Source organism: Coloeus monedula, assembly GCF_965178545.1.
Source record: "Coloeus monedula genome assembly, chromosome: 22".
Taxonomy (NCBI): domain Eukaryota; kingdom Metazoa; phylum Chordata; class Aves; order Passeriformes; family Corvidae; genus Coloeus; species Coloeus monedula.
The window spans coordinates 1,561,977-1,587,980 of record NC_138802.1 but is presented as its reverse complement, the minus strand read 5'-3'; the positions used below and the strand labels follow the sequence as shown (position 1 = coordinate 1,587,980).

Genomic DNA, 26,004 nt, shown 5'->3' with positions numbered 1-26,004 from the left:
CCATCTTCATCAGCACCTCCCTCTGAGGAGACCAGGGGAGAGGGAAGGAACAATCCCAGCCTCACCAAATCCATCTTCCCATGGAAAAGGGGCTGTGGTGTTCTCACAATTCCAACAATTCCCAGTTTTCCATCACAGCATCCTCAGGGATGTTGTGTCTCTGCACATTCCCAGCTTTCCACGTCCTTGGAAATAAAGGCTGGAGGTTCAGCTCAACCTCCCACTCCTGGAGAGTCCAGGGAAGGGGGAAAAGGAGGGAAAACAAATCCCTGGACAGCAGAATTCGGCCATGGGGACATCCAGGATGTGGCATGGGGAAAAAACCCATCCCAAAACCCCAACCTACTTCAAAGAAATGGGAAAAAAAACCCCTTGGGAATATCTGACATTTATTAAAAGTGCAATAAAAACAAACAGTTCTGACCCTGGGAGCAGGGAGAGGGAAAATCAGCCAGGAATTCCAGCCCAGGGATGTGGGGGGTGTCCAGCCCTTGGGTTTGGCACTGACATCCCAGAAATGCGGGCTCCATCCCGTTCCAGGGATGCAGGAGGGATTCAGCACCAGCCCTGGGGCTGCTCTGGGGCTTCAGGCTGCACTTCAGACCCCAAAACTGCTCTGGGGGTTCAGGATTGTCCCTCAGACCCCAAAACTGCTCTGGGGGTTCAGGCACTGAATTTCAAACCCTAAAACTGCTCTGGGGGTTCAGGACCAGCTCTGGGACCCCAAAACTGCTCTGGGGGTTCAGGCACTGGGACCCAAACCCAAAACTGCTCTGGGGGTTCCAGCTCTGGATTTCTGACCCCAAAACTGCTCTGGGGGTTCAGGATTGGATTTCAGCCCCAAAACTGCTCCAGGATTTGGGCTAAAATCCCACTTGGAGCTCTGAAATGCTGGACCTGAGGAGCGCACGAAGTTTCCCAACATTTTACTAAATCCCTGAGTGGAAAACCCTTGGGAAAGCTCGGAAGCAAAAAGCTGTTCCTGTTCCTTTCAACAGCTCGAGTGTAAAAAATACGGATTTAAATTAAAATAATAATTAATAATAATTAAAAAAAAAAAAAAATCAACAACAAAACAACCCTGAAGCTGAGCTTGGATGCTCCAATCCACGTCCAGAGGCACTTCCATATAAATATCAACCTGCAGATCCTTTGGGAGAAGATCCTTCTCAGGAATAAATTAGGATAAGGCAGATTCCCAGGTGGATTCTTCCCTCCTGGCCAGATCCAAGGGGTTGGGGAAGGCGAGGCAGGTAAAGAAATCGTCCTCGGCTGCAGAACTTGGGAAGGGTGGATGTAAACACTGGAATTCCTGCATTCCAGAGGGAGGAGGAAGAAGAGGGAAGGGTTAGGAGTGGGAGGGAAGTGCAGGGATGGGGTTCCAGAGCTGATATTCCCAGGGAGGGAATTGTCTCCTGCTTTTTTGCACTCCCAGCAAAGCCTCATTCCCAGAATCCCTCAAAAAGCAGAATTCCCCCCTCCCTGTGGAGATCCCATTCCCTTTCTCCCAGATTTTGAAGCTTCATCCCACTCTGGGATGTGCCCAGGTGGTGCCAGCAGGGTGGTGCCACCCGAATCCATCCACATTCCCACATTCCCACCTGGATTTCCCTGCCCAGCTCACCTGAAGCTCCGCTACCGCCCGGAGCTGCTCGTTCCCGGAACCTTTGGGCTCTGGATGTTGAGGTTCTCGTAGACGGAAGCAGAATCCTCCTCCAGCCTGTCCAGGAGCAAAGCCCTGGCATTCCCAGCCTCCCCACTCCAGAGCTTTTCCCAGAGGGATGAAGTGGGAATGGCCCTGACCTTGTGGATGAGGCAACAGCAGCTCCCACTGCTCCCATTCCCTGTTTCCCCTCCCTCCTTGGGAGTGGAGCCTGTAAATGACACTTCCTCCCACTCCATCCCCCTCTCAGATATCCCATTCCTTAGGGAAAGAGGGAAAAAACCACCATTTGGGATCATTTATCCCTGCTCATGTCAGGAATTCATGTTCCTCAGCCCACGTTCCCCTTCCACATGGATGCAAATCCACCTCTCCCCACCCTTGTCTCATCTTCCTTCGGATTTTGCTGGAAAAGTGACAGAGTTTCCCTCTCCAGCTGATTTTTCAGAGCCAAGGGCGTTACTCCCTAAAAGTCAGGATCCATTTCCTCCCCTCCTTTCCCACACCATATCCAGCAACTGCTCAGGATGGGATTCAGGGCTGGAAAAGGGAAAAATCCTGGGAAAACCCTGAGCTTACCCAGGCTGGCTCCGTGGGGCTGGGGGCTGCCCTTTGGCTCTGCCCTTTTCCACGGCAGAGTATCCAATGTTCAGGTAATCCCGTTCTTTCCTTTTATTCCTCTGGAAGAGAAAGCAAAGCCAAACAAATCCCACTGGAAGCACGTCCAAACCAAACTTCCCGAGATCCCAAAAGCTTCCCAAGATCCCAAAAGCTTCCCAAGATCCCAAATGCCAGAGTGGGATGATTTTTGTGTGTTCAGGAGGTGCTCAAGGACGTGGTGGCGATCGATCCCAGCTTGGACTTTGCCAGTTTTAACGATCCTGGAATGAATTCCAGGGAGAAGGTGGGAATGGCTTTTTCCAAGGAATCCAGGGCTCACCTGCTCCTCTTCCAGCCTTTTCTGCTCGGCCTCGATGAACTGCTGCACTGCCATGTAAACGAACTTGTACTGAGCCTCCGTCTGCACCATGCCCGAGCGCTGCCTCCGGACCATCTGGATCGTCTTGGGAATGTCGATGTCGCAGTCCAGACCTGCCCAAATCCCACGGGATCACGGTTTGGGAATGGGAATTCACCTGGGAAAGTGTTTTCCCATGGCAGCTCTGGGAGCTCTCGGGATGTGGGTGCACACGGTGATGGTGCAGCACTGGGATATTGGGAATATTGTGGAAGGATTTGGGGAATGTCGGTGTCCAAGAGGATTTTTTTAGCCCTGCCAGAGGATAAAAATGGACTGGGAATGGTCATGGAGTGGGAATTCACCTGGAAAGTTGTTTGGGAGCTCTCAGGATCTGGCTGCTGTGAAGCCCTGGGATATTGGGAATATTGTGGAAGGATTTGGGGAATCTCTGTGTCCATGAGAGGATTTTTTATCCCTATCTGGGAATATTGTGGAAGGACTTGGGGAATCTCTGTGTCCATGAGAGGATTTTTTATCCCTATCTGGGAATATTGTGGAAGGATTTGGGGAATCTCTGTGTCCATGAGAGGATTTTTTATCCCTATCTGGGAATATTGTGGAAGGAGTTGTGGAATCTCTGTGTCCAAGAGGATTTTTTTAGCCCTGCCAGAGGATAAAAATGGACTGGGAATGGTCATGGAGTGGGAATTCACCTGGAAAGTTGTTTGGGAGCTCTCAGGATCTGGCTGCTGTGAAGCCCTGGGATATTGGGAATATTGTGGAAGGATTTGGGGAATCTCTCTGTGTCCATGAGAGGATTTTTTATCCCTATCTGGGAATATTGTGGAAGGATTTGGGGAATCTCTGTGTCCATGAGAGGATTTTTTATCCCTATCTGGGAATATTGTGGAAGGATTTGGGGAATCTCTGTGTCCACGAGAGGATTTTTTATCCCTATCTGGGAATATTGTGGAAGGAGTTGTGGAATCTCTGTGTCCAAGAGGATTTTTTTAGCCCTGCCGGAGGATAAAAATGGACTGGGAATGGTCATGGAGTGGGAATTCACCTGGAAAGTTGTTTGGGAGCTCTCAGGATCTGGCTGCTGTGAAGCCCTGGGATATTGGGAATATTGTGGAAGGATTTGGGGAATCTCTCTGTGTCCATGAGAGGATTTTTTATCCCTATCTGGGAATATTGTGGAAGGATTTGGGGAATCTCTGTGTCCACGAGAGGATTTTTTATCCCTATCTGGGAATATTGTGGAAGGAGTTGTGGAATCTCTGTGTCCAAGAGGATTTTTTTAGCCCTGCCAGAGGATAAAAATGGACTGGGAATGGTCATGGAGTGGGAATTCACCTGGAAAGTTGTTTGGGAGCTCTCAGGATCTGGCTGCTGTGAAGCCCTGGGATATCTGGAATATTGTGGAAGGATTTGGGGAATCTCTCTGTGTCCATGAGAGGATTTTTTATCCCTATCTGGGAATATTGTGGAAGGATTTGGGGAATCTCTGTGTCCATGAGAGGATTTTTTATCCCTATCTGGGAATATTGTGGAAGGAGTTGTGGAATCTCTGTGTCCAAGAGGATTTTTTTAGCCCTGCCAGAGGATAAAAATGGGAATGGCTGAGGTAGGATTGCTTAGAGCAGGAGGAGGATAAGGGAATTGGGTCTGTCCTGCAGCAACTTCCTCCAAATCCAGAGTTCCCACCCTTGGGAAGTTCCTGGAATAGGCACAAGCCCTGCTGCCTCAGGACTCCTGGAGCAGACCCCAGGATTCCACAGAGAATTCCACAACTTCCAGGAAAGGGTGACAAAACCCTTCCACAGAGAAGAATTTGGGGGATTCCTTTTGAAATCCTGGCCCTGCTGATGCCACCAGGAGACTCCCTGGAGGTGCTGGAAGCAGCTCCCTTTCCAGAGGGCCAGGGATAGGGATACACACCTTGCCTGTGGATTATATCCACCAGGATATCGATCACTATGATGGTGCCTGTGCGTCCTATGCCAGCACTGGGAAGAGAAAAGGGAAAAATCACTGTGGGAAGAAACATTCCCAGATTTAGTTCAGCTCCCAAACTCCTCCAGGTGCCTGGATTTGGCATGGAGGGTGGGAGATCCAGAGCCAAGGATCCAGGGTATTATTCCCTAAAAGTCAGGATCCATTTCCTCCTCTCCTTTCCAAGGAAAATCCTTAGGAAATCAGAATTTGTGAGGCTGCAGGAGAATTACCGACTCCAAACCGGGGCTGCTTTTCCCTGCAGAAGGGCTGGGATTTCCCAGGTGTGTTTTTATCCCCCAAATTTGGGTGGAACACAGAAAAAGAGGGATAATTCCATGGGATAATTCTATGGGCATCCCACTGCTCCCTACCTGCAGTGCACAACCACGGGCCCCGAGCCCGGAATGCTGCGCTGGGCCCGGTTCACCCAGCCCAGCTCTTCCCTGGGCTCCAGGGAGGCTCTGCAGAAGGGCTGGGATTTCCCAGGTGTGTTTTTATCCCCCAAATTTGGGTGGAACACAGCAAAAGAGGGATAATTCCATGAGTATCCCACTGCTCCCTACCTGCAGTGCACAACGATGGGCCCCGAGCCCGGAATGCTGCGCTGGGCCCGGTTCACCTGCTCCAGGAAGCTCAGGACCCCCCCGGGCTCGTTGGGAACGCCGTGGTCGGGCCAGCTGAAGTACTGGTAGTGCCTCACCAGCCGTGGGAGCTCGTCCTGCAGGGGGGAGCCAATCCCATGGAAATCATCCTCAGGGATCTGCTTCCAGGGGGGGATTCACCTTCCCTCCTCAGGGATCTCCTCCTTCCCTCCTCAGGGATCTCCTCCTTCCCTCCTCAGGGACCTCCTTCCAGGGGGATTTCATTTTCCCTGCTCAAGGATCTCCGCTTTCCCTCCTCAGGGACCTCCTCCTTCCCTCCTCAGGGACCTCCTTCCAGGGAGGATTCACCTTCCCTCCTCAGGGACCTCCTCCTTCCCTCCTCAGGGATCTCCTTCCAGGGGGGATTCACTTTCCCTCCTCAGGGACCTCCTCCTTCCCTCCTCAGGGACCTCCTCCTTCCCTCCTCAGGGACCTCCTTCCAGGGGGGATTCACCTTCCCTCCTCAGGGACCTCCTCCTTCCCTCCTCAGGGACCTCCTTCCAGGGGGGATTCACTTTCCCTCCTCAGGGACCTCCTCCTTCCCTCCTCAGGGATCTCCTTCCAGGGGGGATTCACTTTCCCTCCTCAGGGATCTCCTCCTTCCCTCCTCAGGGACCTCCTCCTTCCCTCCTCAGGGACCTCCTTCCAGGGGGGATTCACCTTCCCTCCTCAGGGACCTCCTCCTTCCCTCCTCAGGGATCTCCTTCCAGGGGGGATTCACTTTCCCTCCTCAGGGACCTCCTCCTTCCCCGCTCAGGGATCTCCTCCTTCCCTGCTCAGGGATCTCCTTCCAGGGGGGATTCACCTTCCCTCCTCAGGGATCTCCTCCTTCCCTCCTCAGGGATCTCCTTCCAGGGGGGATTCACTTTCCCTCCGCAGGGACCTCCTTCCAGTGGGGATTCACCTTCCCCGCTCAGGGACCTCCTCCTTCCCTCCTCAGGGACCTCCTTCCAGCGGGATTTCATTTTCCCTGCTCAAGGATCTCTGCTTTCCCTCCTCAGGGATCTCCTTCCAGGGGGGATTCACTTTCCCTCCTCAGGGATCTCCTCCTGGGGGATTTCATTTTCCCTGCTCAAGGGTCTCCACTTTCCCTGCTCAGGGGTCTCCATCCGGAAGGGATTCACTTTCCCTCCTCAGGGATCTCCTCCTTCCCTCCTCAGGGATCTCCTCCTTCCCTCCTCAGGGATCTCCTTCCACGGGGGATTCACTTTCCCTCCTCAGGGATCTCCTTCCAGGGGGGATTCACCTTCCCTGCTCAGGGATCTCCTCCTTCCCTCCTCAGGGACCTCCTTCCCCCCTCAGGGACCTCCTTCCAGGGGGGATTCACCTTCCCTCCTCAGGGATCTCCTCCTTCTCTCCTCAGGGATCTCCTCCTTCTCTCCTCAGGGATCTCCTCCTTCCAGGGGGGATTCACCTTCCCTCCTCAGGGATCTCCTCCTTCTCTCCTCAGGGATCTCCTCCTTCCAGGGGGGATTCACTTTCCCTCCTCAGGGATCTCCTCCTGGGGGATTTCATTTTCCCTGCTCAAGGGTCTCCACTTTCCCTGCTCAGGGATCTCCATCCGGAGGGGATTCACTTTCCCTGCTCAGGATCTCTTTCTGGGAGGTTTCACCTTCCTTATTCAGGAATCTCCACATTCCCTACTCAGGGATTTCCTCCTGGGAGGTTTCACCTTTTCTGCTCAGGGATCTCCTTCCAGGGGCTTCCCCTTCCCTACTCAGGGATCTCCTGGGATGCTTCCCCTTCCTTCATTCCCCTCCAGCTCATTCCCAGTACCCCCAAACTCCACCAGGGTGACTTTTCAGTGGGCAAACCCAGCAGGGGAAGCTCCAGAGCCCCCTCCCTGCGGATGCCAGCCCGTTCCTGGCCGGACTCACCCTGTCTGGCCGCAGGATCTCCAGCTCCCGCAGGAGGTAGCCCTGGGCCTCGCGCTCGCTCACGTTGCGCACTCGGATGGCCCCGAATTCCTTGGAGCAGCCCTTGTCCGGCCAGTACCGGAAGCATTTGTTCTGCAGGGACACCAGGGAGGGGATCCTCAGCCGAAATTGGGGAGCTGGAGGGGGATCTGAGCCCCTGGGATCCAGAGGGGGCAGCTCCAGCAGGGAGGTGTTCCCTGTGAACTGGGATGAACTGGGAAGGGCCGTTCCTATGGGAAGTATCCCAGTGGGAATCTTTTGGGGAGAGCTTCTGGTGTGTAACGGGGGCTCCCAAAGCTCGAGAGGGATTTTTCACAGGGGATGGAGTGACAGGACAAGGAGGAGTGGGCTCACGCTGACAAGGAGCAGGTTTAGGTCGGATATTGGGAAGAAATTCTTGGCTCTGAGGGTGAAGAGGTTATTCCATGGATATCCCATCCCTGGGAATGTCCAGGGCAGGACTTGGAGCAGCCTGGGATTGTGGAAGGCGCCTATGCCCATGGTGGGAGTGGGATGGGGCGGGGTGGGAATGGGATGGGCCGGGATGGGGTGGGATGGGCTTTAAATTCCTTCCAGCCCCAACCCATTCCATGATTCCCTGCAGCTCACCCGGCCCCTTTCCACCTCCCTGGTGGTCATGACGATGACGTGGGAATTCTCCTGGTGCACCATGGCCCAGAAGTCGTTGACGGTGCCCTGCAGGCAGCCCTGGGTGGCGATGTAGACCTTGCAGTGCTCCGAGCTCCTCCCGTCCTCGGGGATGCTCTGAGAGACGGGAAAAACCCACCTTCAGCATTCCCAAACTTCCTGATGCCCTAAATCCTCCTCCAGTCTCAGCACCAGCCTCACCAGAGCTGTCAGCAAATGCTCTGCCAGCCTCTCCAGGGGCATTCGTGCTGCTGGACAACGTCCCTGTGCCACAGAGCCTTCCCAAAAGGTGGATGGGGCTGGAATGAAGCCGCCTTCGTGGCTTCCCAAAGGATGGGGTGTAAATTCCAGAGCTGCCTTGCTGGAAATGCAGCTTCAGGCAGCTCTTGGCTGACAGATTGAATCCCAATGCCAATTTAATCCCACTTTGATAATTTTCCATCACGGAAAGGCTCCGGGAATGGCTCAGGAAAGGAGGGGATGGAGATAAACTGAGATGCTTTGGGATCCCCAAAAAACCCCAGATTTGGGCTGATCCTGAGAGTTTATTCCCTCAGATTTCCCACCTGGGGGATTCCCTTCCCCAAATACCTTGATGTAGTTGGCGTTGATGTAATCGGAGCCGGGCACAGCCCCGTCCACGTCCCGGAGCGTCACCCTCGTGGTGTCAACTGTGGGACAGGAGTGACACCGGGGTCACACTGGGGTGACACTGGGGGATCTGGGGTGACACTGGGGTGACACTGGGGGCTGGGGTCACACTGGGGTCACACAGAGGGGTCTGGGGTCACACAGGGGGAGCTGGGGTGACACTGGGGTCGCACAGAGGGATCTGGGGTCACACAGGGGGGGCTGGGGTGACCCTAACCCTAAACCCAAAATCCCACCCTGTGCCTGATTATTGATTCCAGCCTTTATCCCTGCACAGCCACCCCAAATTCACAGCCTGGGCATCCCTGGGAGCATTGTCCAGCCACCCCAGGAGCTCTGGCAGCCTTGGGGCCGTGCCCATTCCACCCTAAACCCGCCCTGGCTCAGCTCCACTTGAGCTCTGAAGCGTTTTTGGATTCAGGGAACAATTTCCCCATTTCCCAGGATAAAAAAGGGGATGGAGAACACCACGACTGGACCATTCCACCTCCTCCCACCCCATCAAAAGCTGCAGGAATTGGGATCTAAACCCCAAAGCAGTTTCTGGTGGTTCCTTACAGGGCAGGATGTTCTTGTAGCGGTTCTTGGCCTTGTTCTCCGGCCGCTGTCCCTCTTTCCTGGGATACAGGAGCTTGCATTCCTGCTGCTGCAGCATCTGTGGGGACAGCACAGGGGAAAAGCTGTGCCTGAGGCAAAGGAAAATCTCCTTGGAATTGCCAGTCCTGGGAAGAGCTGGCAGGAAGGGAGAGGGAGCCGAGAAGCAGCTTGAGGAGAGAGTTCATGGGGGGAGAAAGGACAAATTCCTGCAGGGAATAACGGGAGGAACTGCCTGGGAAAGGAGTTCTGAAAGGAGCATGGAAAACAGGGAAAAGGAGCAGGAATTAACACGGAAAACGGGGAAAAGGAGCAGGAATTAACACAGAAAACGGGGAAAAGGAGCAGGAATTAAATCAGAAAACAGGGAAAAGAGCAGGAATTAAATCAGAAAACAGAAAACGGGGAAAAGAGCAGGAATTAAATCAGAAAACAGGGAAAAGGAGCAGGAATTAAATCAGTTAACAGAAAACAGGGAAAAGAGCAGGAATTAAATCAGAAAACAGGGAAAAGGAGCAGGAATTAACACAGAAAACAGGGAAAAGGAGCAGGAATTAACACAGAAAATGGAAAAGAGCAGGAATTAACACAGAAAATAGGGAAAAGAGCAGGAATTAACACCAAAAATAGGGAAAAGGAGCAGGAATGAACACAGGAAACAGGGAAAAGGAGCAGGAATTAACACAGAAAACAGGGAAAAGGAGCAGGAATGAACTCAGAAAACATGGAAAAGAAGCAGGAATTAAATCAGTTAACAGGCAAAAGAGCAGGAATTAACACAGAAAACAGGGAAAAGGAGCAGGAATTAACACAGCCAACACAGAAAACAGGGAAAAGGAGAAGCAGTGCTGAGCAGAGAGCTGGAAAACCACGACATTCCCACCCAACCAGGATGTTGCTCACCCACAGGGATAACTGGGGAAGGATATGGGAGCATCCCATACCTCAAACTCTTCCCAGAATCCCTGCTTGGCCTTCTCACTGGGATCTGCCATTTTATTGAGCTCCCTCACCCTGTGCTCGATGTTGGCGGCGTTGATGCGGGTGGCGTTGAAGGGCTGGAAAATGGACACAAATCACTGCCAGCACCAGAAAATCAGGGAGTTTTTCCCTCAGAATAAGCTGTTCCCAAATCCCTGGGGGTGTTTGCAGAGAAAATCAGGGAGTTTTCCCCTCGGAAAAAGCTGTTCCCAAATCCCTGGGGGTGTTTGCAGGAGCTGGGGTCATTCCTGCGCCTGCAGGAGCAGGGAGCAGCAGGATGAGGATTTGCTGGCAGTTCCCAAACCCAGCCATCCAAGCCCTCTCCTGGGAGTTTGGGTGAGCCCGGGAGGAGGCAGAATTCCCACAGGAGCAGGAATTACCTGCTTCAGGTGAACCACAGCTCCCGATTTCTCCACCATGGGGTTCTTCTTGTAGTGCTCCACCAGGTCCGTGAGGGTGTCGAACCTCTCTCCTCCGCCCACGTCGTACTTCCCATCCAGCTGGGGGACAAACCCCCAAATCCAGGGTGATTTTGGGATTCCCAGCTCCCAGTGGGATCCCCCCCAAGCCCTATTCCCACCTGGAAGTGGATCATTACGTGGGTCACGTGTGGCTTTCGGTCGCCGCTCTCCGTCTTGTCCTCGCTGGTGAGCACGGACAGCACGAAGTCTCCGGGTTTGCTCTGGCTCTCCCTGACCAGGAAACTTCCCGGTTTTCCCTTCTCTGTCAGCAGCTTCTCCGCCTCCTTCCCGCTCAGGTGCCCGTGGTACCACCTGGGAGCAGCCACAGAGCCAAGGTCACCTCGGGAATGTCCCCAGACCGGGGCTGTGCTGGAAAACCATTTCCAACTCCCAGTGCCACTGGGGTTATTTTAGGAGAGGGTGGAGAGGTCCAGTCATGGTGTTCTCCATCTCCTTTTTCCCCTGGTTCTTTCCTGGGAAACTGGGAAATTGTTCTCTGAATCCAGAGAAGGGGAAGCCAGGAATTTTCCTGACCAGGACACTTCCAGGTGCCTGTGGGAGCAGCCTCAGAGCCAAGGTCCCACCTGGGAGCAGCCTCGGAGCCAAGGTCCCCTTGGGAATGTCCCCAGGCCAGGGTTGGAAACCCATTCCCAACTCCCAACCCCACTGGAGTTATTAACCTGGGAATTCCTGGGAATGGCTTCTCCAGCATTATCCTTGGGGTTAAATTCACAATAAGCTGGGAATTCCCTGGAGGTTGCTTCTCCTGCCCCATCCTTAAGGTTGAACTCACAATAACCTGGGAATTCCTGGGAATGGCTCCTCCAGCTCTATCCTTGGGCTTAAACACACAATAACCTGGGAATTCCTGGGCATGGGTTTTCCAGCTCTATCCTTGGGGTTAAATTCACAATAAGCTGGGAATTCCCTGGGGGTTGCTTCTCCTGCCCCATCCTCAAGGTTGAACTCACAATAACCTGGGAATTCCTGCTTGTGGCTTCTCCAGCATTATCCTTGGGCTTAAACACACAAAAATCCCTTTCAAACCATTCCATGATCCCCTGTTCCCTAAAAGCTGGAGCAAGCTCATTGGGATGTGTTAGCACTGAGCAAGCAGCAGCTCCTGAGCCTTACCAGCTCCTGATCCCAGAATCCCTGAATTCCTTGGAGGCCGGAAAATCCCTCCAAGTCCGCCAAACCCACCGAGCTCCACCTCCGTGCGCACGTGGCCACACCACATCATCCGAGGGACTCACGGACCCCAAACCTCACCAAATTCCAACCTCCTGCCCAGATCCAGCTGGGAATGCAGGGATTTACCTCTCGGAGGTGGGGTCCTGGCAGTTGAGGGGGTACTTGAGCTCGATGACGTTGCTGTTGCGCTCGCGGAGCAGGCCCTGCTGCTCGGTGTAGTGCTGCACCAGCTCGGCCAGGGTGGCGAATTTCTCGCCCCCGTAGAGGTCGTAGTAATCCCCCGTGTTCTGGATCTTGATGTGCGTCACCTCCTCGTTCCTCCTGGGCAGGGGAAGAGGTCAGGGAGCAGGGAAAAGCAATTCCAGCCTTCTGGAGAAGCAGCTAATCCTGGGGGAGGCTGGGGGAAATTGATGGCTGGAGACATTTGGGGGTGTGTGGGAAGGGCCTTGCCCTGCCCTGCAGCTCTCATCCCCACAGCCTCTATCCCAGATTCCCTGGAATTCCACCACCACACCCAGCCCTGGAACCCGAATCCAGCCCCAAAGTAGCCAAATTCCCAGAATTCCCACCTGGGGGAAAGGCCCAGGAAGGCCAAGGGGAATTTAAGGCCTAACACAGGGCAATCACATCTCGGTTTCCCTCCTCTTGGAATTTTGTCCTCCCTCCTCTTGGAATTTTATCCTCCCTCCTCTTGGAATTTTATCCTCCCTCCTCTTGGAATTTTATTTTCCAGGAGTTGGTAGCTCCATGTGTGCTTTTCCATACCTTTTCTGTCTTTCTCTTCTTCTAATTCCCTCCTCTTGGAATTTTGGAGTAACTTAAAATTGAGCGGGAGGGAACAGGGAATCATTTGACTTTGCAAAGCTGCATGAAATTCCCAAATTAAAGCTTTGGGAAGTGTTTTGTGTGGATTTAATGCTGCCCTAAACCTTTTGCCAAAGTTCCCCTGATTTCCTAGGTTTCCTAGAGGCTTTTTTTTGGGTGTTTAGACCTTTTGGGGAATTTCTTGTAGGGATTTTTCCCATCTAACACAGAGTAGGGACAGCCACTGCCTCCATCCCTGTTGCTCCAGAGGATTTTGCCAATGTAGGATCAGCAATCCCAGTTTGTTCTGGGATGTTTTATCTGGCACTGAGGAGATTTCCAGCTGGTCACAATTCAGTGACAGCTGAGCAGGGACAGGGGCAGCATCTGGGGATGAACAGGGAAACACAGAAAAATGGGAAAAGCTGCAGCTGGATCCTGGAGAACAAGGCCTTGGAGACTGAACCCAGCCACCTGCAATGGGGGAAAGCGTGGGGTGGCACCTCTGGCTGATCAAGGAGACAGGGACAGCTCCTCCTGGCACATCCCACTTGGCCTCCCACCCCAAATCCAGCTCTTCCACAGGCAGGGACCTCCAAATCTGCCAATATTTCCCTCCGTGGCTGGGGATGAAACCTGGCTGTGAAATGCCCATCCCATCCCAGTCCCGTGGCAATTCCTGTTCTCCCAGAGGACTGGCACTCCAAGAGCTGCTGCCACTCACGGATTCCAAGCACAATCTGGTTTTTCCCTGAGTTTCCAATGCTCCCTTCCCTTTCCCAGCCCCATCCCAGCCCACAAAGGCTCCGTTCACAGCCCTGGCCCCGAGGCCTTGGAGCCCTCCAGGGCTGGAAATCAGGGAAATAATCGAGATCCTTTATCCCAGAGCCCTGGAGGTCACCCTGAACACAAAGCACATTGATCCATCCCCATTTCCTTCCCATTTTCTTCCAAGCTGGGCTGCACATCCCGGGAATGAAGCCTGGAATCCCTGGCAAGGGGAATAAAGCACAAAGGAGGTGCCCAAAGCCCTGAGCTGCTCTCAGAGCTGGGAGCAATCAGAGCTCATGAACAGCAAATCCCATATTTTTTTCAGGAGTTGCCTCCATTCCCTGCTCAACTCCTTCCCACTATCAGCACTGATATCCAGGAGAATTTTCCTGGATAAAATATTCCCACGTGGGAATTGCAGCCCATGCTGCAGTGCCTGCCTGCTTTAGAGCAGAAGCAGTAAAACAGGATTCACAAAACACCCCCAAACAGACCCTTTTTTGTTCCTAAAGGCAGAAGAACCACTTCAGAAATCCCAAATATCTTTGCTTGCTGTGGCCCCAGAAGGATTTTTTCCGTCCAGGCAGAGCTGAGGGCTCTGAGAAGCTGCAAAAAGCAGCTGAAAACACCTCAAAAGCAGAAAATTCTCCCTCAGGGTTTAGAAATGTCACTGAATGTTTGGTAAAATGAGAGTTTGGGGCTCTGTGAGAGAGCCCATCAGCACAACCCTAATCCCAAACTGAACGAGAGTAGGGTGAGATGGGATATTGGGATGAAATTCCTCCCTGGGAGCTGCTGGGATGGAATTTCCAGAGAGAAGCTGTGGCATCCCTGGAAGTGTCCCAGAGCACCCTGGGACAGTGGGAAGCGTCCCTTGGGTGGAACAGGATGAGCTTGAAATCCCTTCCAACCCCAAACCATTCCCAGATCCTACAAAATCGCCCTCATTGCATTCCTAACCTGCATCCAGAGCGGGTTTGCACAGGACTTTTGGGAAAAGAAACGAAATAAAAGCCCTGGCAGCTCCAGGAATGCTCCGTGTTAATGGGGAAATCACTCCCAGGGCTGAGATCCACAGGGAATTCTCTTCCCAGCAGCTCTCTGTGCACATCCAGGAGCCAGGAGAGGATCTGTTCCCATAAAACACATCCCAATTATCAAATTAACAGCAGCTTTGAGGGGTGGCTCTCAGCTCCTGGCATTTGTGGTGGCCACGGGCCAAGCCCCACTCAGGCCAACTCCCAGCGTTGCCTTTTCCTTGGTTCCAGCTTTTCCCTGGCTCTGGGAGAAGCTGCTCCTGTTTTTTTTTTTTTTTCAGGAATCATTCTCAATATTTGGGCTCTGCAAAGGGCTCTGGCAGATCCAGGTGAGGAAAACTGGGACAGCTGGAGAAATGGGGCATTCCCTGAGTGGGCTCCCACATTGGTGCCCCTGCAGCCCTCACTTTAAATGGATTTGGGATACAAATCACTCTTAAATTTGGGGATATTCCCTGGAAAAGCCAACTCACAACCAGGTCCCTGGAGGTAAAGAGATGTGACCTAGCAGAAAAGACAGGTGAGGATGTTTCTGCTCGCAATGGGCACAGAAATATTCCTCAGATCCTCCCAAAAATTCTGCTCCCAGCACCCAGAAGGGCTCCTAAATATTTATTTTGGGTAAATAAACACTAAAACACCTGCAGGGAAGCACACAAGTCACCTGTAGAATCAGCTGAGGTTAGTACAGCTTTACTCACAGTGCCTGCTCCACCCCTACTCTGCACTGAAGCTGCCAGACCCCTTCCCTCCCTCCAAAGAAATGCCCCCAAAATTCAAATGAGCCCCAAAAAACCCCAATTTGCACCCATGGTTTGAGCACCTGCCAGCAGTGTGGGATCAGAGCTGAGGGAAGAGGAGGAGAGGGGAGGAAAAAAAAGGAGGAGGGAGGGAAAAAAGGGAAAGAGAAAGGAGTCCCAGAGCCTCAGGGCAAAGCTTTTCCTGATTCCTGCACTGCTGTTTCCTCTGGACACGCAGCAGGACGGGGGATGGAATTTGGGCAGCCCAAATCCCATCCTTTCCTGCATTTCCCTTTCCCTGCCTTTCCCAAGGCCTTGGAGCAGCCTAAGAGGGGTTTCAAAGGAGCAGGAAGAGGATTTATTGTTTGCTTGAAGGGACTTTCTCCTCCTGCCACCTCTATTTTCGGGACTTTCTCCGAGAGATCCGAATTGTTTCCTCTGCAAGGCTTTGATATCTCAGAAAGGAGGAAATGGAGAGGGGGAGAGCTGGTCAGTTCAGAGATCAAAACCCCTGGAAGAGCCCTGTCAGGATACAATTCCAGAGGGAATAATGACACATTGTTCATATGTGCAACAGGGCCGGGGGGAAGGTGGCTGCCCAAGCTCTCAGCTCTCAGTTTTTATTCAATTTTCCAGAATTTATGCCCTTTTTGGGGCCATAATCAGTGGGGGAAATGAATGAAATAGAAGCAAAACCGGTGCAGCTTCAGCCAGATAAGCAGTGAGCACCTGCAAGGAAATTTTCCATGCCCGAAACTACAGAGCAACCCTCAAGCAGGGATTTGGGAGGTAAAATTTTTAAAAATGACAGAAAGGGGTAAAAAAAAAGATCTTTTTTGTAACCAAAAGCTCCACACAGCACGTGGGCCACGTGAAATGTCCTTTCCTGGAAGGTGTCACCGCTCTGGGGACACTTTTTTGTCTCAGAACTGGGTCAGATTTTCCACTGCTGATGCTGCTCTGCTCTTAACTTGCATCTCGTCGTTAATTAAGGGCATTAATTGGCTCCATTTGTAATCAAAATGTTATTAAACATAAAATGTTGAAGGAGGAGGAAGTGCTCCAACCTCCCTCTGGAAATGTGATTCTCCCTCCTTTCATTCCTCTCTTCTTTTTGCCCCAGAGAGAGCAGAAATGGGGGGAAAATAATAATAAAAAAGGGGGAAAAATCATAACAAAAAGGGGGGGAAATATTAATAATAAAAAGGGGGGGAAAATAATAACAACAAAAAGGGGGGGAAAATAATAATAACAAAAAGGGGGGGGGAAATAATAATAACAAAAAGGGGGGGGGAAATTAATAACAAAAAAGGGGGGAAAATAATAATAACAAAAAGGGGGGGGAAATTAATAACAAAATGGGGGGGGAAATTAATAACAAAATGGGGGGGGAAATTAATAACAAAATGGGGGGGGAATAATAATAACAAAAGGGGGGGGAATAATAATAACAAAAGGGGGGGGGAATAATAATAACAAAAGGGGGGGGAATAATAATAACAAAATGGGGCAGAAAATTAATAACAACAAAAAGGGGGGGAAAATAATAATAACAAAAAGGGGGGGAAAATAATAATAACAAAAAGGGGGGGAATAATAATAACAAAAAGGGGGGAATAATAATAACAAAAAGGGGGGGAATAATAATAACAAAAAGGGGGGGAAAATTAATAACAAAATGGGGGGGAAATTAATAACAACAAAAAGGGGGGGAAAATAATAACAAAAAGGGGGAAAATAATAATAACAAAAAGGGGGGGAAAATAATAATAAAAAGGGAAAAAATAATAACAGAAAAAGGGTAAAAAAATAACAGAAAAAGGGTAAAAAAATAACAGAAAAAGGGTAAAAAAATAATCACAGGAAGGGGGAAAAATAATAGCAGAAAGAGGGAAAGAAATAACAGAAAAAGGGGTAAAAAAATAACAGAAAAGGGGTAAAAAAATAACAGAAAAGGGGTAAAAAAATAACAGAAAAGTGAAAGGAGTGAAAGGTGATCCAGCTCCTCCTCCCCTCCCTGGGCTCCCTCACGGACACAGCGAACAAAGCCCAAAGCAGCCACTTTTAGGCCCTTTGGAATTTTAGGGAGGGGATTCCTCCCTGCTGGCACTGAGCAGAAAAGCACGGGGCCGATGCTCTTCCCTGGCCTGGCATCAGCGTGGGATCACTGCCAGGAGCACAGCGATGGACAATCCAAGCTGGGACATTTGTAGGGCTTCTGGGGAGATCCTACAGCGATCCTTTTATTCCAGGGAATACCTGGAAAGCTCCATCCAGCTCCTCCTCACCTGACAGAGAGGGTGAAATCCCCGGGGTTGCTCTTGCTGGGCCGGGCCAGGAAGCTGCCATGGACACCCCTGGTCAGGAGGAGCTTCTCGGCCTCAATCCCGCTGATGTTGGGGTGGAACCACCTGGAAAATGCAAAAGGGACACGGGAAATGAGGGATTCCTGCAGGCACGGAGCCCTGCCCGGCTCCTCACCCCCTGCCAGGGAGGAGGATGTGGGGAAAAGGGAAGTGGAGAGGGAAATGCAGAAATGGAGGCTGGGCAGGGTGGTTTCCACCCAAAAGCTGGGTTTAGGCAGGGATTAACTAAACGATGTTGCTAAGATCAGTTTTAGGACCCTGTCATCGAATTCCAGCTTCAATCTCAGCCCTGGAGACTGGAGGGAGGTGCTGGCCAGAGCCTCAGGAAGAGCAGAGTGCACATCCAAACCCCAGGGAGAGCAGGAAAAGCACTCCAGGAGCTTTTTCCTTCCAGAAACAGGAGCAGGCACCACCCTCCTGGCAGGGACCTGGAGCAGCCACTTCCATTTCCAGGCTCTGGAGCCTCAGCTGGCATTAATTGTTAATTAATATAAATTCACATCTGACACAAGCAAGAGTCTGCACTCAGCCACTCCCGGTGATTCAGCCCCTTTTATCTCAATTATTCCAGTCCACGCTTGCCCCTGGCACAAATCCCTCTTCCCATTCATTCCCCTCCTGGAAAAGCAGCAACACATTCAGGATCTGGCACAGAAAAAGGTGGTTCAGGTGTCCAAAGCAAAGATTTTGCCCAGGAAATTCAAGTTTGTTCAACGTGGGTGACAACGGAACAGCCAGGAATCACTGCAGGGGAGAGTGGCACGAAAAATTCCTGTCAGGAACAGCAGCCAGGGAAGGGGAGGAATCATCAGCAGGACACAAAAAACCCTCATCAGGAGACAAAAAAACATCACTAGGGCACAAAAAGCATCATCAGGACATGAAAAGCATCGTCAGGACATGAAAAGCATTGTCGGGGCACAAAAATACCTCACCAGGGTGCCCAAAAAACCATCGCAAAGGCTCAAAAAGCATCGCCAGGACACAAAAATACCTCACAGGAACACACAAAAATCATCACCAGGGCACAAAAAACCATCACCATAACCCAAAAATCCCCTGTGCAGACAGGAAGGCCACACAGAACCAGAGCACAGAGGCCCCAGAGCATGAGGGTGTGACCGGGGTGTCCCACAGGGGCTCAGAGGTGGCACCTGCAGCAGGAAATTCCCAGTGGGGCTCTCCTTGAGGATTTCTTTCCACGTTCTCCCCGTTAAAAAGGTGCAGCCCAGGCCCTCGAGGTGGTTTGGATGCCTCAGCCCCGAAGGAGTGGGAGATTGGCAATTTTTTGCCTTTGTTTTTCAAATGTTCTGATTTAATTCCCTCAATCCAACTGTTGAAATCCCCCTTTTCTACTCACTGCGCTCCACTTTAACCTCAGCCTTTCCCACTGCTCTCCAAAGCCCTAAAAGTAGGGAAAAAATCCTTTAAAACTCCCTCTAATCAATGCAATTACCAGCCTGTGCATTACAGATGATTTTATTCTCATCAAACAATTTAAAATTCAATTGCAGGCCCAGCTGGAGCATTAAATCACCACCCCAAAAAGCAGCCCAGGTGTTGTGTGAGTGCCAAGCTTCCTCCTGGGGCAAAAAAAAAAGGGTTTTTTGAGCTTTTTTAGCTGCTTTGCTCTGGTCCAGTGGAGCAGAACAACCCCAGGAGAGAGCAGAACCGGAGGAGCTGTTGAGAATGAGGGTAATGCAGGAGTTTGGGATGCTCTGGAGGTAAAAGGGAATGTAAAATACCAATATTTCCATCCTCTGAATCCCTGGGAGTGCTGCAGGGCCAGGGAAGGAGGGAACGAGGAAACAAATACTGAAGGAAAGCTCCTCTTTCCACTCAAACAGAGCCCCAAGGCCTCAAACGAGGCCTCAGCCACAGCCCAGACCTTGCCCCGGCTCCATTCCCGGTTTTCCCAGTTTTCCTCACCCCTCATCCCTCCCAGCCTGGCCAAGGGATCGTTCCCCACCCCATTCCCTGCTCCAGCAGAGCCTTTCCCAGCTCTCACCCCACAAAACCTCATTGCCCTGCAGTTCGGGCCCCACAGAGCCCTCAGCACCTCCCACACCTCCCCGCTGATCCAATATCGTCATTTCTTCCACTTTTTCGCTACAAATCCCACCCAGGGGTGCCTGAGCACCCCCCAAAATCAGGATGTGGAACCCCACGAGGGATTTCTCAGTACATAAAAGGACTCTCAGGTGGGGCAGAGATAAAAATCGAGTAAAATCGTGCCGGGGCAGGGATCGCCTCTGCCGGGCTGCAGCAGCACCGAAACTCCCAGGAATTCATTCCTTAATCCCAGCACCCCCTTTCCCAGCACAAGCAGCACCCAGAGGGAATTTTGTAACTGGAGAACCACGCAGAGAATTCACCAGCGATGCTGAGGAGCCCAGTAAATCCCAGTTTCCACCCCTAAAACTCCCAGCCCTCCCTGATGTGCTCCCGTTCTGCCCAAGCGTCACCTCCCTGTGCCACCCCACAACCTCCCCACTCGGTCCCCTCAGTTTTTTCCCCCTTCTCAGAGCAATCAAATGAACGAAAAACACAATTCAGAAACACACAGAGAGAGCAGCTCCTACCTCACCATCCCCGGGCACGCCTCAGGGGTTCCCAAATCCACGGAAAACCACGGGGGAACCCCAAAAATCTGGAGGGGGGCAGAGCTGCTTTAGGATGCAGGAGGAAATTTGCTGCTTCCTGCGGACATCCAGCATCCCCCAGGAGCGAGTTTCCTTGGGATTCCTTGGGATTCCCTGGGTTTCCTTGGTGTTTTGGGGGGTTTTTTGGTTGGTTTTTTTTTTTTTTTTTTTTTGGGTACGGTGGCAGCAAAGTTTTCAAGCGAGGTGGCAGCGAGTTGTTGCCCCAAAAAGCAGCTCGTGGTGGCAGGGACAGGGGTGGGGACAAGAAAAGGAAGCTCTGGGTCTCTTATCTCGGTCTCAGAGCTGTGAGCTGAGCGCTGAGAAAGGGACAGGAGGTGACAGCAGCTCCTGGGGCTGGGGGAAAAGGAGAAAGAACCTAAAAACCACTCCTGCAACCAGCACTTCTCATCCCTGGAACACGAGGGGGACGTGGATTTCTCTTGAGATTATCCAGCTTTTCCAAAGAGGAAACAATGCCAGGAATAAAATCCTCTCTCTCGTGTCATTCCAGAGCTGAAAGGCTGAAAACCAAGGAAGAGCTGAGCTGGGATGTGCTGATCCAGCTGTCCCCCAATCCTCCGGGGGGTTCCTAAAACATCCCGGCTTCCCTGGTGGCTTTTTGGGGTTTTAGTTTCGGTTTGCAGGGCCCTCCCTTCGCTCCCCTGAGCGGGGATCCAGCCCTTCCCTCTGCTCTGGGAGGATTTTTGGGGGGAATAGAGGGGTTTTGGGACACAGGGATTTTGGAGAGGGACACATGGATTTTAGGGACACAGGGATTTTGGAGGGGGACACAGGGATTTTAGGGACACAGGGATTTTGGAGGGGGACACAGGGATTTTGGAGGGGGACACAGGGATTTTAGGAACACAGGGATTTTGGAGGGGGACACAGGGATTTTGGAGGGGGACACAGGGATTTTGGGGGGATATAGAGGGATTTTGGGGGGATATAGAGGGATTTTGGAGGGGGACACAGGGATTTTGGAGGGGGACACAGGGATTTTGGGGACACAGGGATTTTGGAGGGGGATACAGGGATTTTGGGGACACAGGGATTTTTCGGGGGGATATAGAGGGATTTTGGGGACACAGGGATTTTGGGGGGGATAGAGGGATTTTGGGGACACAGGGATTTTGGGGGGACGCAGGGATTTTTGGGGGATACACAGGGATTTTGGGGGACACACAGGCAGAACCCATGTCCCCAGCCCTGCAAGAAGCCAAAAGTGACCGAGGACAACCCCAAACTTCCAAACCCAGCCCCTCTCGTGGCTCGGCCAGTCCCAGGAAATTTGGGATCATCCCAACCCTACTGATCCAGTATCTCCCTCCTGCCTAATCCTGCCCGTGCCTACTCTTCTTATTAAAACAATAATAAAAAATAATGATGTTAAAAACTCCACATGAAAACCACACAAACCCTATTTTTAGGATGATGCCAAGGGCAGCAAAATCCCAGAGGGGCTTTGAGCAGCCACCAGGCTGTGAGCAGGTTCCTCCTCAAATCCCAATTCATTCATTCATTCATGGATTAATTAATGAAATCCCTGGCTTAGGGAACAAGGCTGGAGCATCCCAGCTCATCCCACTTGGCACCGGTGCCAGAAGGAGGCCGGGACATTCCTGCAGGGTCATTCCTGCCCTGTGAACCCTCTGTGCCCCAGGAATCCTCAAATCCCGGGATTATATAACCCTGAGGAGCTAATTAAAAACCAGGAGTGTTATTCCGGCCCTGGGCAGGGTGACAGGACCAAAAATACGGGACAAAAATCCCGGAGAAAAAATTCCCATCCCCTTTGAAGGGTGGCCAGGGCTATTTTTGAACCTGGCTGCAGCGGGAAAAACTGGAGAAGGGGGGGGGGGCGGGGGAAGAAATTCCGTGGTTATAATTAGAATTTATAATTAGAATTTAATCAGGGATTCCAGAGGCTGCTGGGAATATTTTGGGAGGGTGGGAGGAAGCAGGAGCAGCAAACAAATAAATAAACACCTCCCAGAACAAATCAGATCCGATGCAGGGATGCTGCTCCAGGAATTTTTTGTTGCTTGGGAATCAAATCTTTGTCACCTTCCCACCCTCTGGAAATCTCCCATGGCCAAAGGACACATCCCAAGGGGTAAAGAGTCACAATTATCCCAATTTTTGAGGTGTTTGGAGCTGGAGGAGGTTCCCAATTCCTGTCCTGGGGGTAATTTCATGATTATTTATCCCGGAGGGAACATCTCCAGGGGATGTTGCTGCTGCTCACTTGGGTTTTCCTTCTTAATGTTTAAAACACCTTAAAATCCCCTTCCTTTGGGATGTGCCTTTCCCTGCTGCCGGGGGTTTCCTCCCAGCACAGCAAATCCCAAATCCACAATCCCAATTCCACTTGGGAAGAGGGGGAGAGGCAGCAGCCACAACAAGGATCTGGAGGGATCCTCCCCACATGGAATATCCCCCCCCTCATGGAACATCCCATCAACAAAATATCCCATAAAATATCCCATCAACAAAATATCCCATAAAATATCCCATTAACAAAATACCCCACACACGGAATATCCCACACAATCCCACGCACGGAGCATCTCACCCACGGAATATTCCACGCACGGAATATCCTGGAATATCCCTCACACGGAACATCCCATCGACAAAATATCCCATAAAATATCCCATCAACAAAGTATCCCATAAAATATCCCATTAACAAAATATCCCATAAAATATCCCATCAACAAAATATCCCATAAAATATCCCATCAACAAAATACCCCCCACACAGAATATCCCAGGCGTGGAATATCCCACACGTGGAATATCCCAGAATATCCCAGACATGGAATATCCCACACAATCCCACACACGGAGCATCTCATCCATGGAATATTCCACGCACGGAATATCCTGGAATATCCCTCACACGGAACATCCCATCGACAAAATATCCCATAAAATATCCCATCAACAAAGTATCCCATAAAATATCCCATCAACAAAATATCCCATAAAATATCCCATCAACAAAATATCCCATAAAATATCCCATCAACAAAATACCCCCCCCACAGAATATCCCAGGCGTGGAATATCCCACACGTGGAATATCCCAGAATATCCCAGACATGGAATATCCCACACAATCCCACACACGGAACATCTCATCCACGGAATATTCCACGCACGGAATATCCTGGAATATCCCTCACACGGAACATCCCATCGACAAAATATCCCATAAAATATCCCATTAACAAAATATCCCATAAAATATCCCATTAACAAAATATCCCACACACGGAATATCCCAAGCATGGAATATCCCACACAATCCTGTACATGGAATATCTCACCCACGGAATATTCCACGCATGGAATATCCTGGAATATCCCTCACACGGAACATCCCATTGACAAAATATCCCATAAAATATCCCATTAACAAAATATCCCACACACGGAATGTCCCAGAGTATCCCATCCACAAAATATCCCCCCCCTCCCCCAGAATATTCCATCCCTGGATGGGACTTGGAGCACCCTGGGACAGTCAAGGTGTCCCTGGATGAGTTTAAATCCCTTCCATCCCAGACCATTCCACGATTCCATGAATTTTCCTAAAAGGAACAGCCCCCTACTCCTCTGAGCCCCCCCAAATCCTACCACTCCCAGCCCCAATTCCCAAAAAACCCCGGAGAGATCCTTTTCCTGCAGCTGGATCATTCCCACCTGCCCAGGACACCGTGACAGCCACGGGAATTCCAACAGCCCAGGAGGGAATTCCAGGATTCCAGGTCCATCCCTGCCCGTGGCAAAGAAGATTTGAGATCAAACTGCAGCCACAGGAGAAAAATCCACATCCAGGAAGTCCCAGTTCCTGATTTCCAGCCCTGGCTCATGCCAAGAATTTCCTGCTTCCCTCGGATCCGTGCAGGAAGCAGCTCTGGGATGTGATCCCACACATTTCCTGGAGCTGGGAATGGCACTGAAGGAACCATTTTCCATTTTCCATCCCTCCCCAGGGCGCTGCTTTTGCTCCAAAGCCCCGAAATGAAACATTTTTTTACTGCAGGGAAAGAGTTCATTCATCCTTAAAGAACTTGGGAATGTTTCTTCCCATCAAATATCCCGGAGTGTGAGGCTGGGAATGGGGATTGGGGTGGAAATACAAACTGCAGGGTTTGGGAGATGAAGTTTTTAGGGATTGGGAAGCCCAAGGGATGAGGGTCAGGGATGCTGTGGAGGCAGGGATGGAGAATGGGAAATCAGGGATAAATCAGGGGAAAATCAGGGATAAATCAGGGATAAATCAGGGGAAAATCAGGGATAAATCAGAGGAAAATCAGGGATAAATCAGGGATAAATCAGGGATAAATCAGGGATAAATCAGAGGAAAATCAGAGGAAAATCAGAGGAAAATCAGAGGAAAATCAGGGGAAAATCAGGGGAAAATCAGGGGAAAATCAGGGGAAAATCAGGGATAAATCAGGGATAAATTAGAGGAAAATCAGGGATAAATCAGGGGAAAATCAGGGATAAATCACGGGAAAATCAGGGGAAAATCAGAGGAAAATCAGGGATAAATCAGGGATAAATTAGAGGAAAATCAGGGATAAATCAGGGGAAAATCAGGGGAAAATCACGGGAAAATCAGGGATAAACCAGGGATAAATCAGTGACCCGGGACAGGAAAGCTCCCAGCTCCGGGTTCCCACTCCCAGGACCCTCTGGAGGGGGACCAGGTTTGCTCCTGGGGTCACAAAGGCCCTGGAAGAGATTTCCCAGAGGAAAAACCGGGAAAAAAGCCCAGCTAAAATGTGGCTGCCCCATCCTTGGAAGTGTCCCCGGCCAGGCTGGGAGAGGGGAATGTGTTGGGGTTGGAGCTGGATGGGCTTTAAGGACCCTTCCAACCCAAATCCAGGATTGGGAGAATCCCAAATCCAGCCTGGGATTCCCTGAAGTCCTTGACAGAAATGGGAACACTGGTGGCATTATCCCAAAAACCTGGAAATTCGCTCCCTTCACTCCCAGCGTCACATTCCAGCCACAGCATCCCAGGAAAAACAGCTGGAAAGCAAATTCCCTCCCCAGGGCTTTCCAGGTCATCCTGAGGTGGGAAAGGACAGCCAGGAATCCCCCAAAAGCCCTGAACCGGCTCGAGGAAACCCCCCTGGAATGCAGCAACACGGAGGGAAAACCCCATCCCTTGGATATCCATCCATCCCTTTGGAAAGCACGGCCGGGAAGGAGAAGCGGGCAGGGAATGATGATCCCAAGTGCCCCCGGCTCCTGCCACAACCGAGGAAACGAAGGAACAGATGCTCCAAAGTCTCTTTTTTCCCCCAGCTCGCGGCCCACGAGGAGATTCCCAGGAATTTTGGGAGCTCGGTGCCGTTCTGGCGGCCCCGCTCCAGCATCCCGAGCCTGTGGGATGGGATGCTTGGAGCTTCCTGAGGTTTTGGGGTGCTCCGGGGAGAAACCGCCGGGGTTGTGACTTCAGCACGGTCACCGAGCCCCGAGCGGCGACACCGGGAACACCGGGAATACCGGGCACCGACCGGCACACGGATAACACGGGTATACCGGGAATACCGGGAATATCAGGAACACCGGGAACACGGGCACCGCGGAACCGACCCTGCCGGGGGAGCGGGGGCAGCTCCGAGCCGGTGCCAGCGGTGCCCGGGAGCCGCTGGTGCGGGACGCTCTCGCCGCGGGTCGGGACGGGATAAATTGGGATGGGATGGGATGGGATGGGATGGGATGGGATGGGATGGGATGGGATGGGATGGGATGGGATGGGATGGGATGGAGTGTCCGGCTGGGTGCGGGCTCGCTCCTCACCTGCGGGAGGTCATGGCTCGGTCCCGCTCCCGGCGCCGCTCCCGCCGCGACTGCCCCGCTCCTCGCCCGGCGGGCGCTGGGCCCGGCCCGGCGGGGAAACCCCTCCCTGT

The 26,004-nt window shown here is 51.7% G+C and overlaps 1 protein-coding gene across 3 annotated transcripts; it reads right to left on the bottom strand.

Moving 5' to 3' along the window:
• Window positions 1–695: 695 nt before the first annotated feature.
• On the bottom strand, window positions 696–25,956 carry LOC309581286 (tyrosine-protein phosphatase non-receptor type 11-like). 3 transcript variants are annotated; one of them, XM_082295800.1, is made up of 16 exons: window positions 25,895–25,956; window positions 17,349–17,471; window positions 11,835–12,029; window positions 10,634–10,826; window positions 10,434–10,553; window positions 10,017–10,130; window positions 9,037–9,133; window positions 8,419–8,498; window positions 7,789–7,944; window positions 7,141–7,272; window positions 5,186–5,340; window positions 4,566–4,633; window positions 2,604–2,755; window positions 2,243–2,343; window positions 1,625–1,720; window positions 696–1,312 (listed from the first exon to the last, which is right to left on the bottom strand). In XM_082295800.1, the coding sequence occupies exons 1-15, from the start codon at window positions 25,906–25,908 to the stop codon at window positions 1,636–1,638; spliced, it is 1,785 nt and encodes a 594-aa protein (XP_082151926.1). In that variant the 5' UTR covers window positions 25,909–25,956; the 3' UTR covers window positions 696–1,312; window positions 1,625–1,635. The 3 variants fall into 3 exon arrangements, with proteins under 3 accessions (XP_082151926.1, XP_082151925.1, XP_082151927.1); XM_082295799.1 differs by lacking the exon at window positions 25,895–25,956 and adding an exon at window positions 23,780–23,887; XM_082295801.1 differs by lacking the exon at window positions 25,895–25,956 and adding an exon at window positions 20,009–20,034.
• Between the last annotated feature and the right edge of the window lie 48 nt (window positions 25,957–26,004).